The 17,875-nt window shown below is 40.1% G+C and overlaps 2 protein-coding genes across 3 annotated transcripts in view; both read right to left on the bottom strand.

Annotated features, from left to right (window-relative positions):
* Window positions 1-13,603, bottom strand: part of kif19 (kinesin family member 19) — a 32,093-nt gene extending 18,490 nt beyond the window's left edge. Inside the window, exons 1-2 of the mRNA XM_029456378.1 lie at window positions 13,095-13,603; window positions 11,106-11,186 (exon numbers count right to left, since the gene is read on the bottom strand). Of these exons, the coding sequence (XP_029312238.1) occupies window positions 11,106-11,186; window positions 13,095-13,133 (120 nt within the window). The 5' untranslated portion in view covers window positions 13,134-13,603. The remainder of the gene's footprint in view (window positions 1-11,105; window positions 11,187-13,094) is intronic.
* Window positions 13,604-14,539: 936 nt separating this feature from the next.
* Window positions 14,540-17,875, bottom strand: part of ttyh2 (tweety family member 2) — a 51,890-nt gene continuing 48,554 nt past the window's right edge. The window contains exons 14-15 of one of the 2 annotated variants that reach the window (XM_029457026.1): window positions 16,808-16,834; window positions 14,540-15,876 (exon numbers count right to left, since the gene is read on the bottom strand). In XM_029457026.1, the coding sequence (XP_029312886.1) occupies window positions 15,796-15,876; window positions 16,808-16,834 (108 nt within the window). In that variant the 3' untranslated portion in view covers window positions 14,540-15,795. The remainder of the gene's footprint in view (window positions 15,877-16,807; window positions 16,835-17,875) is intronic. The other variant, XM_029457027.1, reaches the window with a different exon arrangement.

Genomic DNA, 17,875 nt, shown 5'->3' with positions numbered 1-17,875 from the left:
CTGCTGTGCTGGTCGTTAAAGCAGCAGGGCTCACTTGGTTGGCCATCTTGCTGATTATAGCACTGCTCGCACCCACCGCAGATCCATAATTCAAAGCCTGGATGTGGTACGGTTTCACAAGCCAGCTTGCCCTGGTTGGTTCTCCCTGACTTGCTCCACTATTGTGTGCCAAGTGGCAAATGCTGCCAAGACGACCAACAAAAGTCAGGCAGTCGTGTAGACATCATCCGCTTTTATAGGCCCTGGTTTCATTACACCTAAATGATGACTCGGATCACTAATAAAAAGACAAAAGAGCAATTGGAAATCTCAATAATATAAAGGGATTCACTGGCCATCACTCATACTGTAAGCTACATCAATGATTCCCTGTCTTGTACCAGTAAAGTATTTATCCTCCATGATCACCACAAACAGTCACTGCTAGCAATCAAGACTGGAGAGAAACTGAACAAATATCTTGTTGTTATGTAGTAAACAAGAAGGCAAATATTCACTTCAGCAGATAACAAATAAGCAACAAATAAAGCCTCATAACAGTAAAGGAAAAAAACCCAAAGAGAGGAACAAAGCTGATTTTAAAACAAAAACAAGCAGATTGGGTCTGAATCACAGCGATACCACCTGTACACACTGGCGTCACTTTTACTGCTTACATTTGTGTGTCCTATTTATTGCTTTGGTTTCAAAGGTCATGAGGTTACATCCTTTTTAATCTAGGGTTGACCATGCATGTATTGGAGAGATTAAGAGACAGGATTTTATCTGTGGGTCATTTATCAGTGTGTCATATCCAAAATGCATGTTGTATCCTATTAAACCTTCATCTCCATGTGACATTGTTGTTACTATGTTTGAAATTCAGTTTCAACTGTGGCTCCACAAAGGCTGTATTTTTAATCCTAGAAAACTACGGATGTCCCAATCGGACCAATAATATGTGATCAGCGAGGGGGGAACAAACTAGTTCTTCGCACCTGCGGTTTAACACAGTCATGCATGCGGCTGAGAGACAAACCGCGTGCAAGTGTGTAGTGTAGTTATAGTCTGGTTATTGACAGTGGTGGGATGAATAGGGTGAGAATTGCTAAATAAATTCCAAAATGCCATCTCTCACAGTATTAAAAATCCTTCACAAACACCATATCCACACAAAATCCCTTATCTTTGGTTTGCACAATGACATAACCGCAGAGTCGTTTAGCAATGACATCTGTGCGCTGTGTCAAGAATACCGCAAAGAATAAAGGATCAAGATCACAAAAAGAAAGCAATCAGGTCTAAGCGGTGGCCTTTACGGGGCAACCTTTCAAGCTGCTCTTTCAGAAACGCAACCGAAGCTTTGGAAAGTCCAAAGGGCACAATTGCGGCTGGTTATCTGATAGAAAACCTCAGAGCTGCCCTCTCTGCACCCCAACAATGCTACTGTATATCCTGTTTCAGGGTCTCTCGATGATCGAAGGTGTGTGTGGGATCACATTGTACCTGATACAGGGTGCTTGATAGCAAGGTCTGCTCTTTATTTGTGGTCACATAAGACGTCTGGCTGCGACAAACAAATGCCAGATCAGTGCAGTCAGACGGGGTCTCTGTAATTAGACTCAGACACTCTGTGAACACCTGCAGACACACACTTGCAGTAGGAATCCCAGCCACTTATGCGACACAACAATAGATCTTGATAGATCAAGAACTGGATGAGAGAAATTGCTTTTCTTTCTTTCTTTTTACCACCTGTCCTTTTTCGCCATTTCGGTTTTGAAGGCATGTCGCACATGGACAGCATAGATGGTTACAAAGGATAAGAGGAACAACACAGCAATTTGTCATCCATAAAAACAATTCATTGAACCCCTCGGATCTCAATTAAGTGTCAAGATGTGGAGGCTGCAGGCAGGGTGCCCTAATGTTGTCATCAATGTCAACCCCAACTTAAAATAATGAAATATGTTAAGTGTCCATGTGCCAGGTGTTCGTAGTTCAAATAACAGCAAAAGATATGCCCAAATCCTGAATTTTCCATGTTTTTGGAGATATCCTGGAAACTAACAAAAGACAATCCCAAAAGCACAACATCTCCGGCGGAGGTAATTAGGCTGAATACTAGCAAAGCTTTTGTTTATCCACTTGGTGCCATCACAAACAACAAACATCCAAGGGTACGTCAACGGGCAGGAAGGCTCAGTAGCTCTGTGACAGAGACTGGCTATAAAAAGCCATTAAAAGAGTGTAGCCTTGAGGCCAGAGGCTGGAGGTCGGCCATAACACACACCTAGGACAACCAAACCAACCAACAGCGCACAGACATACACACACTAAACAGAATGAAGTTACAGCTCTGTGGTCTTTATGGGTCAACATCTAGCCACAGGTGGGCCATTTGAGTGCCAGAAGAACATCTTAAGAGTAAAGAGGAAGCTTTACCGCTGCACTTTTGGCATAAACAAATGAGGTCAGGATTAAAATCAAAAGCTGCCTTTACTGAGAGTCATATGTGTCCTTGTTGAAAACAAAGCGTGATATGTATCCCCTGTTAAAATATCAGATCAAATATTATGAATTCAGGATTTTGATTAATCTCATTCTAGTCACTCTCGCTGTGCATCCATGTTCAGAACAAATCATTATGAAGTGAAAATAATCATGAGTGATAAACATCCTGTAATGCTGTGATTGCAGTCTGCCAACAAGTACGAAGGCTCAACAGTTTCAGCAGAGCACCTGTGTGAGTCTAAACATGTGAACCTGGAATAACCGCTGCCCTCAAATGAAACAAGTGAGGTTGTAATTTTGATATGGAAGTCAGTATGCTTCACTCTCCGGTGGTTTCAAGTCGTGAGGACACTGTTGCTAGGCGACTGATAGCAAAAATGGCTAATGAAGTTTTTTTGGATTTCAACAAAACAGCAGACTTTTCTTCCACTGATTAATACAAATAAATAAATAACTTCCATCAGTTTATGTCACACCTCATAAACATGGAGCTAGAATATTCTCAATTAGGTTTAAGGAATACTTCCTCAATTCCTCACACCTTGTTCCCCTCAATTCTTGAAGACAACTTACGGACACTGCACGACTTGTGTGAAAGTTTGTAAACAGATGTTTTGATGTAGTTTTGCTCTTGTTAAACGCGACCAGTGCCAAACCAGTTCTAGTACTATTTATAATGTATCAACCTAGCACGTCCTGTTTTGTTGTTCTGTTTCCATTGTAATGATAATGCATCAACATTAGTGTTATCATTCACTGTTTAATGATTACATAAATCTCTCTCTAGCTGTTTTTGAAGAGTTCCTGCCTTTAAAATAATTGCTATAAAATATTAAAAGGCTGAAAACATTTTGAACCTTTGGTAAGTAATGTCCTGTCGTGGATCTTTTCAGAACGTGTCATCAGCAAGCTGTGCAAGGATCCATTTAGTACAGTGTGTAGTTAACTTTACACCCATGTTCACACGTAATGATATCAGTAATAGCAGAATGGTGCTAAACATCATGCTATTTTCAGGCATTGTAGTCCATTTAGCTTCCATCAGACATGACAGAGGGGGGGATGTCGTCTGCGTGAAACACAAAAGGGGCCATTAGTGTTTCCAAGTAGCTTGGAAATGAAAGATTGCATGTAGAGTAAACATAAATAGGATAAAGAATAACCAGAAATAGTTTTTTGGGTGGATGAAAAAAAGACACAAAAGTGGGTTTTGAGTATGCAGTGTTAAAATTAAGTGTCTTTTAAAGACATCAGCATGCAAATGTGCTTAATTTTTGTGTGAGTGTGCCGATATAATTTAGTATGCAGATGGTGGTGAGTCAGCCCAGAAAGCCAAACAGTCTTAAAGCAAAAACATTTTGCTATCTCTCTGTAAGTTTATTAGTCAGTATGTTTCAAGGTCACAGTTTTATTAGATATGTTGAAACATTTCTTGTATAATTTCCTATTACTACAAAAAACTATCTTTAAATCGCACACTAGTATGAAAACCTGTGGTCTAAGATGTGAGCCTCATCTGTACTTAGACCTGACCTGTGGATGGACCTGGATGTACTGTATGATTTATGTTGACACTTGGTATACATCGCTTTATGTGAGCTCGTATGGTGGGCTTTAGCTTTAGATTTTGCATATCTTTATTATATGTTTTGTGTATCATGTATTATTTTTATCTTTTGTTTTTTGTCTGTGTTCAATGTGTTGCATGGCTACAACATAATTGGAGACAAAAGAGTTAAGTCCCTTCTGCCCACTTCATTAGCATGTTTACATGATGATTTAGGATTTTTTTGTAAAATTATACCATCTCAGTTTAAAAGCAGAGGTGGCCATTTTTGACACTCCTAATATTTCTTGATACAACCGCGAAAACTAGAGATGCACTGATGGATTAGTCTCATATATAAATATAAATATATATACTGGTATATATATATATATATATAACACACACACACACACACACACACACACACACACACACACGCACACGCACACACACACACAACTTGTGGAAGTCCTTCAACATGAGTGAAGAAGACATAAAGCTTGCAAATTTGTAACACCCGCAGATCCAAAATAAGCCGTGGAGGAACAACCATCATAACAAGGTTTTAACAACATGAAGGTCTGTAATTTGGTGCAGTTTTGCAATTTTCCATAAAAGAGAAATTACCCTTACTTTCTTCCTAGAAAGAAAAAAGAAATCGGAATCGGCAGTCAGATATTCGGCCAAGACAATTTGCAATCGGTGCATTTCTACCCAAAACTAAACGACAGAATACGTTTGTTGTGCTAAAAATGACTCAGCTTTTTCTGATCTGCCACCAATGGGGATAAGGTAGGGTTGGGTCACACTACTTCCTGCTTAGGTACTGTGCTAAACATTTAGATTGTTTCATTTTCTGGAAAGACGGTCTCATGAATGAGCCTTACCAGACAAACAACATGTTGTTATGACTGGGGTATCAAACGGAAACACCCTTAGGAGACATACTCCCACTGGTTCCTTAGACTCTAAGACATATGGGAGATGTTTTCTTCGTAAACACCCTTCAATCGCTGGCTGCAAATCTGTCAGCCCTCAGTGCCACCTCTTTTATGTCCTGACTTGCCACCTGTTGCCCTTGCCTCTATTTCTCACAACGCTTCCTTTCACACTTCATATTCTCAGCGTGTATTTTTTTTTATAGCTCTCATTCGGTTCAATGTGTCTGTGTGTTTAGGAGAGTTTGAGAGGACACTTCGACCTAATAACAACGTTACAATCCCAGCTTGTCTTTCGGGCCAGGAGCCCTATAAAGACGGCACATTAATGGCCCTGCGGCCGGCCTGTGCTTCCTGCTTGAGTAAGAGGTATTACGTGGTCAAGGAGAAAGCAGGGGAACATTGTGCTCCTGATTCTGTTACACACACAGACACAGCACCAAGTGATGTGCTCTCAATTTAGTTTTTCCCCTAAAATGGAAAAGATGTTATGTGATGTGATGCTTGCGTGATCTGTAACATAATTAGTTTACCAGTTTACAGTAAAAGCCCTTTGGGTAGATCCTTCCTTTTCATCAACCCCCTGTAGACCGCAGGATGACTCATAAGACGCAGAAGGACACAGCATGGTGTGAATAACTCACACCTTCTGAATTGTAACAGCTGAATTGAATGTGTTTTTTTTAATGATCAAATTGCAAAATGAACTCATTTTGATTCCAAGGTGTCTCCTGATCCTTACAGCAAAAGCCTAGCTGTGCTCGTAAAGGGGTTAGTCGGGCCACTCCAGTGTTTAGTGTCCTTCAGAGGCCGCTTGTGATGAGCCGCCACGCCCTGCCCTCTCAACGAGATTAGGAGTGGAAGAGTAGGCATGGAGAGGGATCACGTACAACTCACACAAACACACAGACCCTCCCCTACACACATATACACACACACACACACAAGTTGTAAAAGAGACTCAAGGGAGGGAGACAGGGATCAGACAAAACAGAGAGAGTGTCACTCGGAAGCAGAAGAGAAGTAGAAGTGGAGTCAAGAGAAAAGCTAAGATTATCCACTTTCCAGGGTCAGACAGTCTATTTGTGCTGACATATTAACCTAGCTTTTCAAAAAAGTAGGACTACCTTCCGTGTGTCCCCCAAAAATAAACTCACTGTTGCCATTTTAGGTTCAGGTCTTGTTCCTGGCTCTATCTCTGTGTGGAGGTTAACTCTCCACAGCTATTAAGGACATGGCTATTTGTAGTTCCTTTCCCTCTCTTGTTTAACCGTGAAGCTATTCAAACACGCTGCCTCGTAAAAAAGCCTTGCTATGGACAAAGTGTGCCCTTTTTCACGTTTTCCCCCAGATTTTTAACTAGGCTATTATGGTGATTGTGTTAGACTGTGTTGAAGAGAGCATTTCCATCAGCCAAGAGTGGGGGAACATTAAGACAACAAGGGGAACTGGGTCTATTTATGCAGATTTTAAACCTTTGTGATGCACATTACTGACCCCCATACTCTCCCTATCAGGCCAGCAGTCAGGTTGTGTATTGGCAAGAATCTGGCGATATATATGTGTCATGATACAGGGGTTACGATTCCATATAGATTGCGAATGAAAGAATCTGCAATACAGTCTGTGCAACATCCAATATTAGAACACTTCCATTTTGTGTATTGCCAAGAATCTTTGCATGTAAACTATCGATTAAAAATCGATATAGTGTATCACAAAACATAATATATACATAGATTTAGTTTGGAGTGCCACGCCCTTCTCATTTTGGTAGTTTGTTTTCCAGCGGGAGCTGTTCGCTGGAAAGCTGAATCGGCTAAGGTGAAGGCAATTTGAAAATCCTTTCACTGACAGACTTGTGTAGAGGGTGGCCTATACTCTTCACTCAGCACTTAAGGTGAAATGCTTTGTAATCCACAAAGGCAGAAAATGTGTCAATTCATGTCATACTGTAATCAAGTCTCTCTCTCTCTCTCTCTCTCTCTCTCTCTCTCTCTCTCTCTCTCTCTCTCTCTCTCTCTCTCTCTCTCTCTCTCTCTCTCTCTCTCTCTCTCTCTCTCTCTCTCTCTCTCTCTGATCAAATGGCAAAGTACTTATTAAGTCTCTGTTGACGAGACTTGAAGAAGGGATTTTAAGTCCTTCATTATCTGAGCACTACATAATTCTCACTCTGACCATGAAATGCCATGAAACGTATATTTATTACAGCCAATTCATCCGCAGACATGAAAAAAAACCAGAGCCTTCTTCCCCTGTTGTTTTCCCCTATTTTTCCATATGCAGGACTGTAGGTCTACTACTGAGTAGCAGGAATAAAAAAACAAAACAATGGCCCTGACCTTGTCTATGTGTCTCCATGGAGACAAGGCCTCATTATAAAGCATTCCCCACTGTGGGCTACTGACAGGCCAGCCCTGCCGAAGACATGCTTAACAAGTTCGAGGGCTAAGTAAGACACATCCTGCAGCGTGTAAACACTCACTCCTTACTGGCAAAACATTTGGATTTACATGTGTATGAATACATTTACAGACATGATTACTGCACTGACTTAATCACCCCTGGCAAAACCTTCAAAACAGAAAGTTTTGGAATAAGGAACCTGGGATCGGTGTAAATGTACTAAAGCTAAAAAGATGCTTTAAGGAATTAAGTGCTTTCTATAGTGTATAGCTCATTTTGATCAGTTTTCCTATCTAATGTAAGCTCTAAATCCCTAACTAGTACGTATAGCCTCCAAGGCCGCAATAGTCTTTTCTAAGTACAGTTAAATCAGTAGTGCTATAAAATGGTCTCCTCGGGTGTGTCTTTCACGAGGTTGAGCGACCATCGTTATCCCTTGGGGGAACATAGCTTTTGTGTTAGCCTCTTAAGGAGGGATGATATTACCTCCCTGAGCTTTTTACTCCAGCGTGGGAAGGAAAACACTGTCCAAGTTGAATCTCATTTTGGTCAGTGTTGAGAACAACAACAACTTAATTCTGATTCTTATATTAAATAACCCCGAGCTCTGTGATATTTCTTTAAAATATGTTTTTTTATGTCAATTTGAAACAGAATCTGGTTCCCATGGGTGGTCTTTTGTCGTTTTCACTGTCCATTATGCCGCAGACAACACTGGTTATTGGGCCAGCATTTCATCTCACCCCATGAATGTGTTCTAACATTACAACTATTATTCACTGTCCTTTTGAAATCAAGTTAACTCCTACATAAAATGTCACTGGAATCATGCTTTGCTACTTAGATATAGCAACGCCTACCTGTATCTTGTATACAGTTTTGTTTAAAAGGCTGGTTACACTTGTCATAATATTATGATCATGACTGAAATATAAAAGCCCAACCTGAGCCAATCAATACCTCATTCATACCTCTGACCTGTGTACTGTTCACTTAAGGCCAAGGGAAGCCCAATTGAGTGTAACAGGTGCTCTATAAAAGGCAGGGGCTGGATCCCCTGAGGCTGTCAGTGAGGGAAGAGTAAAGCTAGAGAGAGAAAGAGAGCAGGTGGTAGAAGGCTTAACCTGAGCTCAAACCCATCCAATGAGCTCATCTCCGCAGGCTTAGTCAACTTCAAGTTGTCTGTTTTCTGCCAGGAGAGTCAGATCTGTGTACTCCTACACAGTCGGCCAACTCAACCACCAGCACTCTGCTAATCTGTCTGAGCACTATGTGCAGGCCATATGGCTATCGCTTGTCTGCCTGTCTCGCAAACAAAGTAATCCGTACACAGTGTTGTATATTTGCAGGGGGAAGCGTGTGGAAGGGATTGAAGTTATTTGTAGGTAAAGTTAATATATTTGTGTGTGGCGAGTTGGGCAGGAATGACAGTTATAGGTAAACAGATTCAGCCATCCTGTGGTCTATAATCTCACAACATCTCTGTGTTGTTGTGATGGGCCTCACTATCTGCCCTCATGTCATGTCAGGGCAGCCCAGGTGAGCAGACTCACACAATCCCACTGTCTCAATAACAAGTGTGTAAATATATTGTAAACTCCATGGTAATCTGTCAGTTTGTAATTCTCTCCACAAACATAATACAGCATGAACTATGCTATCCAGGTATAACATCAACACAAACAGGAGACAACTGAGGTTTGGTTGAGCTGGAGACAATAACACCACAACAAGGCTTTCCTTGTTGTGGTGTTATGTGGCTGTGTCAGCACCATATCTACTGCCTACTGCTATACTCTAATCTCCTGTGTCCAAGCCTATTTTAATTATGTCATGGCAGACAGAAGTAATTTAAAGTCTTAAGGACAACATCAGCACTTCTGAGAAGACAGACAAGTCCCAGCACCGTGGATTATCTGTTTCTAGAAGTGTTCTCTCATAAAATCCTTCAACAGTATTAACGGTCCCTCCTAATCAGACAACTGTGTTTTCATAATGTTTCCCTCCAGCTCTGTTACACCAAGGCAAACCTGAGCCACTATATCAGCTGTTGCTATGCTGTTACTTTTCTAGATTTGTCTGCCCACCACAAGTATGCCCACTGCCGCCTCAATCAGCCTACACTGAGTGAGGAGACACCTCAGCAGGTTCCCAGTCACAATGCTCATTATCATTTGCACTCCCTTCATCATCATTACACACCCACACCATTGGTATTGCTAAATGCTCTCCAAGAGGGACCGGTTGAAAAGCAAAAGCTGCGGCTAAACACTGTCCTTATGGAGCTTGTATGTCCTTCTCGTATGGTCACGCGGTAACAACCTCATTACATACTGCGCACTGTGGTCCTGCCCTAAGGACAGGATCCTCTGAGGGGAAAACATCTCTTCTGTGTGATAGCAATACAAGTCCAGTTAGTTTATTTCTTTCATTGCTAAAATAGATTAATCAAAAATCCATGTCACAGGTGTGATGTATATGATATGTGGAGGACTAGCCCTCTGCTGTTGTGCATAACTGTGGCCATCATAGCCAAACTACATTCTGTTCATTCAGAAACATACTTGTCATGGTTTACTCTAGTGGAAAATACAATTAGTATAAGGGCTCCAGTCAAAGCAGTTTACTTGCTAAATAAATGAGAAAGCCATCTCATATTGAGGAGGGGGAAAACAAAACAAGACTGTTAGGAATAGAGTGAACAGAGTCAGGCATAATGTTGTTAGCATTATCTATGAAAATGTCAGCATATTAGGTGATTGAAATATACAGTATGCTTAAATGAATGGTGTATTATTTTCATTATTGATTCGACTACTGATTCTTTTCTTGATTAATTGTTTTGCAGCAAAGAAATTATCGCAGTTTTTGCTCAAAACATTACTTAATTATTAATTATCAAAGTAGTTGCTGATTATATTTTTGGAAAACAATTAATCTTTTCAGCTTAGCTCTAATAAGAACAGAGATAAAGTTAACTAATAGTCCTACAATCAGCTTATATTGTGTAACATATGGGTGGAATTAAAGCTAGCAATGTAGTGGTGACTGCAGTAGATAGCACAGAGCAGTAGCTACAGAAGTTAGCAACAACAAGCAGTAAACAAGCGCTGAAGTTATGAGAGGGTTAGGGTTAGGGTCCATCATGAGTCTGACAGTTTTATGGAAGAGCAATGTTACATTGATGTGGTACTCTTTTAAACAATTGACTTACTGACTAAAAATAAAAATAACTGCATAATTGTGAGATGAATCTGAAACAAATATACTTATTATTTGCTGCCCTACAGTAGGTGTAATAAATGTTTTATGTAAGAAGCGTTACAGTACACAGCTTCTTGCTGGTTGTTGTCCAATTAAACCGCAGGCATTCACTATAGCGAAGCTTTCAGCCATCTGCTTATGAAAGACTTTGAGGCATTCCATCGTTAGAAAGGTCGTTCTCTTTGCTACAGGTCTGAGTCATCCAGCATTCATTTACAAAAGGAATTTGACATTTGTGCTGTTTTTTAAAGAGCTGGTGGCTTCAGTGCAGATACCCTATCTGTGCAGCCTCATGACAGGCAGGGAGTTCTGAAACAGAGACAACTGCCCTCTCACACACAAGCACACACTCTGACCCCATCACTCACTCACATGCATGCATACTGTACGCACACAGGGGTAAACGGTTTACTGACACACACACACGGCAGTAGAATAAAGGATGGCCATCTCACCTGTTCGTCCACTCTGTGGGCCACGATCGTAGCCGCCTCCTCCTGCTCAGCATCACTGAGCGGTCGGATCCTCAAGGCAACCTGCGGCACACAGAGTGAATTTAGTCACAAAAGGTATTAGTCACAAAATATATTCAATTTGCTGAAATTATGGGTTGAACTCTGCCTTGATGGGTAGGAACAACATTGACAGCATACACGAGTACTCTTATATACAAAGGATGTGTGTCCGGAGTCTTATGGATTCAGCTAGAGTTGTAACTGAATATGTACATGTGTTGAGAGCACTTCTTAGACGTGTTCTGAGCTGAAAGAAGGTGTGGTACAGGAGAAAGATTTGGTTTATCTCTCAGTTGCAGCAGACGTGTGAATTCTTCTGTTTTCTTAATGCTTAATGTTTTAAATGTCAAGCACAGGATGTACCATTTATTTTCCATTCAAGCAAATAGCAAATAATTCCCGTTTAAAAGGTCTTGGGCTTAAACCAAGCCCTGTTGGCTGTTTTTATTTCTCTGCAAATTTAGCATGTAATCCTCATTTTCACATGTTTATTTTCCCTTGTTTCCAGTCCCACAGGCAAAACTCATGCACAATTGTCATGTAAATATGAGTATAAATGTGACTGTCTATGTGTGTGGATTGGTGACAGGTCTAGGGTGTACCCTGCCTTCTAATCAGTGCATGCTGCGATAAGTTACGTACCACCACCCCCTTGAATGTAACAAATAGGTATAGAAAACAGATGGAATAATGGACTGAGTATCCAATTAAACTCCATATTTAATCACTTCGCAACCTGAATAATGTGAATTTCTCCTCAAAAAATAAGACACACATTAGAGTGATGACAGTTTTTGCGCAATCAGCAACACAAACAGACACCTGTATTTTTAGAGGGTAAATTAGCCTTTATTTATGAACACTGGTCAGCATTTGGCAGCGACAAAACCACTAGTTCAGTATTACATTGTAAACATTAATACACTCATGCATGGCCCCCCTGTTGTTATACTTTCTCTCCCTGCATGGTTTCTTTCCATGAAAACATTAAGAGATCAGTAGGAAAGATTTTAATGAGAGTAGATGGTATGAAAAAAGACAATAACAATAAAAGCAGTAGTGTCATGTACCCGGAGGCTGGCATTAATGTGACCTGAACAGTTATAAAGAGGAATGCAAAGGGGAATAATAAGGCACTTTCTCTGTCAGCACCCTGTAGAAAGTGTATTACATGCTGGACAAGAGAGATGCCAAGCAACTGAAAAAGCCACTTCAATTATTCAGATATGGGCTGCAGAACACAGAGCAGGTAGTGTACGGCTGGGAAATCTAAAATCTAAAAAACAACAATGGATGCTGTTGGGAATATAAAAGGAAACGCAGAAAAACATACTGAAAATGTATTGTACACCCGTACAATCCAATGCAATCCAATGCAATCCAATGCACTGTTGAGCCATGCATTCTACAATAATAATGAAGGATTTTTTATATATATTATCATAGAGGTGTATTAAATGTTATGCTTCAGTAATGAGGTCATCATGGGAGCTGGTGTACTGCATCATATTCAGGGGAGGTGTTTTCCCATATGCAAAGCAAACAATTAGAAACCCCTTTTAATGAAGCGTACGTTAGTCCAGTACAACATTACCTTTAATTATGACCTCAATAATAACAACATTCAAACAATTTCAACAGAAAGTGACCATTATAGGCTTCATATAAGTAGACTTTATGGTAGAACAGTTGTTTTGGATTACATTAGATTGTATAGGTGTATCTAATAAAGTGGCCACTGAGTGTACAGGTAACAGCAGATTTCTGGGTCTCACATGGTTAGGGTTTATGACCAGTAACAACAGCTTGCTTGAGTAAAGGGAAAACTCAAATATAAACTAAATGATACAAATGTTAAGTTACAACTCAGGGTATTTAAAACATACACAGGAAGCAACATTAAAAGGACATTACGTAGTTTGAACTCACCGTTAGTTGGTGGTCTTTTGATTCGCCCGTGTCCTTCATGGTCACTTACGGTCAGAGTGAAGGATAATGAGAGTCAGCAGCAAACGGGACATTGGAAGATTCTCCTCACTGTCAGTACCTGCATGACACCTCCTCTAAAACATTTTTTTTAAAACACCTGCAGCCCTCCGCGCACACACTCTCAACAACTAAAGCACTCTCTATAGCTGCTAATGGTTTCTGACAGCAGCTACTACCGAGCTTAACAAGCTCACGTCGTGTCGTTTTCACTTAACGACCTTTCGTTTTACAATCAGTCCCAGCTTGTCTCTCTTTTTCTTTCTACGTCCTTCAAAGTGTGTCGACGCTCGTCCTGTGTTTCCACTCAGCAGGTTAGAAACACAAAATACGAGAATAATTAATCTGGCGGCAGACGAAGAGCTGGAGAGGTGGTAGGTAACACCGGCGGCGGCTCACCTGCTAGTCCCTTCCCTGTCTGAGCTCGCGCCTCTCCGCTGCCCTGCTGCTGCTGCTCCTCGGCGTTGCTATGTGTGTGTCTGCGCGTGAGTGCCCGTGCGTGTACGTTGTTGTCAATGGAGATTCGCGGAGCACCGGTGCTCTCTACCAATGCTACTTGTAATACAATGTAATAAGATAAACACATACACAAATGCACAGTGGTACAATTTAACCAAGTAGCCTACATATACTCAAATACTGTACTCAATTACACATTTGAGGTACTTTACTTGCTACTATACCACATTTTGATCTTTCTTTTTAACTCAAATACATTTATTTGGCCGCTTTAGTTACTACCTACTTTGCATGTTTATATTGTGAATACAAAATATATATTTTTTTAAATGGTGATATATTGTTATAGATAAGCAACACAGTAGTGTACAATTATTTGAAATGTGCCCCACCTTTACCAGCTGCAACATTATTTAGTATATTGACAATAATTGTAATCCAATAATATAATATATATATAATATACTATTTTGCCTAATGAGTATTTTAACAGTTTGGTACTTTAAGTATATTTTGATGCTAATACTTTTGAATTCAGGACTTTTACTTGTAACAGAGTATTTTTACTTTGTTTTACACTTTGGTATTAGTACTTTTACTAATATAAAATAATATATTTTTGTAACCTTCTAAAGCGTTCCATATTAACATTAAAATACGTGGTATACTGTGCAGTGACTCATACAGTAATAGCATTTTCTACAGGAGTTAATACAGCTTCCACTGAACAGCACTTTTTGCTAGACTATGCTGACATCTCCTGGAAGAATTAAAAAAAGAATACCTTACTGTGCCCACAGTTTCAACCCACTTGCTGGCTATAACACTTTAGGGGCCCTAAAGTGTCAATCACAACAGTTTTCCCTGTGGTACAGTAAAGTGCACCCAAAGGACTTGAACACTCAACAACAAAGTAAAGACCCATCAAGTTGTACTCAAAATTGATTTATTCAACTCACAATTAGACCCCGTAGTTGTGGGGTCACACACAAAATTAAGCACCATTTTCAGTGCCTGTACAATGTAACATGCTTAATTAAAGAAATGACACTTACCAAAATAATTATTAAACAAAACTGCATGTATGAAATCCCTACAGAAAATTATGGTTAGGCAATACAAACATGTACTGTTTGGATGGTTTGAATAGATGAAAATAATTACCTGAATATTCTCATTAATCATGGTTAGAGCAGCACAGCTTCCCAAGTAATGACAGAAACTACAACTTTATTGTATTAGATGGATTAGACATGTAGAGAACATGAATTAATGGCCCTTTAGAATGTACACAAAAAATAGTGATTTATGTGACATCGCCACACAAAACTAGCAAAAACATATAAAAGTTAGCACATTGTTTAAGCAAAATCAAAATAAACCACATCAGAATGAGACACCCGTCTGTTATTGTACAACTTATGTACAGTAGTCGCGTTCTCACGGTAGTCTCGTCTCCAGGAGATGTAGAAACGTAAAGCTTCACTTGCAGGCGTGTCTCTGTGTGAATGCAAATAAATTATACCTCAACAATACCTCCTGCTTTGTGCTGCCAGTGCTGGGTTTGTGCTTCACAAATATCAAGCATGAAGATGACATAGAAAATGATATGTTAACATCAGCTGTCGTGTTCACATTTTTCTCTTTGGAGACCTGTAAGTTTTGCAATGTAAAAAATACAGGATAGACGAATCACTTGAATGTTTTTTGTTTGTTTGTTTTTTACATTATTGTGAGCATGTTGCTATGTTTTACTGCAGTGAGAAATTAATCCTCAAAATTGCTTCTATCCCCTGTTTCATCAAAGTTATGTTTAGTCGTGTTTTACCTGAAGAGCTCAGGTGCATAAAGACAGTCAAATCTTCCCTCAATGCTTCACCAATAGATGACACAGCATGACGAACACTACATACTAAGAGCAGGTTAGGTCCGAGCAGGTTGCTAAATATTTCTGACAGCACGTGTTAGAACTATTTAGCAAGTTCCCCAAAAGATGCCTTGGGGCGGACAAGTGTGATTAATCATTTATGAGCACAGAGAAGAGTACCGATATGGCTGCATTGTCCTGAGACTGCACAGCCTGGAGTCCTGGACTGACGAGATGTTACACACTGCCCTCTGTGATGCTTGGAGTAACCACACACTCTTTGCGATGCTGTTTCCCTCCTCGGTCAGATAAAGAAGTCTATGCTTGGAAGTCGTTCCCAAAGTGTCTTATCTGTTCCTCGGTCATGGATAGATAGGTGGCCCGCATACTGGGGGAGTACTAAGGAGGGAAAGGTGAACACATAGAGGATGTTACAAGCTGATTCTGTGAGCTCAGGGGGAAGGTTTCACACAGGTATGGGCTGAGCCTAATCATCAGCTAAGAAAAAAGAAAATTCCATGGGGGTTTAAAGGAGCAGATCACTAAAAATCTATCTTTTGGGGATCAATTTCAAGATTGAAGCGTAGCAGCTGCAGTCAGCTTGGATTCACAGAAGTTACAATGGATTCCAGTGGCAACACAGGCTGGCAGTGTTGTCATTTCACCAATAAGTTATAATGCATTTTCAGAGTCGCCATTAGAATCCGATGTAACTGCTGTGAATCCAAGATGAAGACATTATGTCATCTTCCACAAAGACCCACCTTCAAGCCTACAGGTGCCGATTGTTTTATGCTCAAAAGATAGATTTTCTAAGGGAGTATTTCTTTAACACATACCTACAAAACTGACTCAAGGCATAGATAACAAATTAAATCTACAGTTTGTTCAAACAAATCAATCCATTACTCATTAAATGTACAATTAGTAACACTTCAATCACTTTGACATTAACAGTAATGTCACTATAAATCTGTCAATACCCGGATACATTCTATAGCAGTACACAACGCCTGGTGCTTAATACTTTGTGGGCTATGGAATTGAATGACTGGAGCAGAAGTGCATGCACAGGGAGGCTAACTGTGAGGAAATCCAGGGACATGACTACAGTACCACCCTGTGAACGCCAGGGGAAGACAAACCCTCACTAATTCAAAGGGAATTTCTGAAATGAGGATATTAGGTTGTGAGTTAAAAAGCCATGCCAAACAGGAAAACTGCACAGGAATCAAACTAAGTGATGTAAGGTAAAGGAGAGGTAAAAGACGGAGATGCAACAGAGGAGAAGGGAGGGAGTTAACCCTGAGGAAGAGTTGAAAAGACTTACTCGGTTTCTATACTGCTGAGAGTATATCTCCAAATGTTGATAAAAAAAAAAAAGAGGAAACATAGAAATGAAAAGATACAAACAAACAAACATACACATGACAAACGAACAAACAGAAAATATATAAAAGAAGCTGTTAGCCGCAGACTACTGCATGGTGCTGTACAGTTGAAGTCATGAGGGAGAATTTAATTATACATTGCTTGCTGGCATTAATTAGGAAAGAAGTCATAAGGCAAAATACATCTCTTATTAATCTACAAACTGTACTTAAACTGTGGCAATACAAAAGCATGAATAGTAGAAAATATATTGATCTTTGTAACATCTTTTTCTAAAATAAAACATGTGTTTAGTTTGTATTCCCTGAACTGATGATCACATTGTCTCTTTAAATCACCCTTTAAAAAGAAGGTTAAAACAGATTACTTCAGAATGCATGTAACTGCTGTAGTTCATCACACACTTGTACATTAAGAGGCTGTGCTCAATGAAAATTTAATCCAGAATGTTTCTATTTTTATCTCCGCGATGTACAGTAACAGGGGACAAGTGGCCGAGCGGGGGGGAATGTATTCAACGAGGAAGAAGATCTTTAGTGTCAACACTGAGCGAGTTTATGGTTTACGACCCGGGTCACTCCCTCCTGGGAATTTGGCCTGAGAGAGGCTACATGATGTTCACTTCATGCTTAAATATTAACCACATTCATTCTCCTCTCCTTGCTTTGGTGCTGTTAAGTCGGCCTCAGTAAGTTACGAAGGGCAGAAAAAGGCACAGAGTACAACAAAGACTAACTCATTAAATAGCTTTAAGAAATCCTGTTGATTAAATCAAAGAAAGGTTATAAGATATGGCCTTCTCCTGACTTACAAAGCAATTAATGGTCAGGCTCCAGCATATCTTAAAGATCTCATAGTACCTTATAAACCAACTAGAGCATTACGCTCCCAGACTGCAGGGTTACTTGTAGTTCATAGAGTCTCTAAGAGTACAATGGGAGCCAGAGCCTTCAGCTATCTAAGCTCCTCTCCAGTGAAACCAGCTTCCAGTTTGTGTTCGGGAGGC

The sequence above is a fragment of the Cottoperca gobio genome, chromosome 19 (assembly GCF_900634415.1).
Source record: "Cottoperca gobio chromosome 19, fCotGob3.1, whole genome shotgun sequence".
Taxonomy (NCBI): Eukaryota; Metazoa; Chordata; class Actinopteri; order Perciformes; family Bovichtidae; genus Cottoperca; species Cottoperca gobio.
Note: the sequence above shows the minus strand (reverse complement) of the source record. Positions and strands in the feature narration are given on the sequence as shown.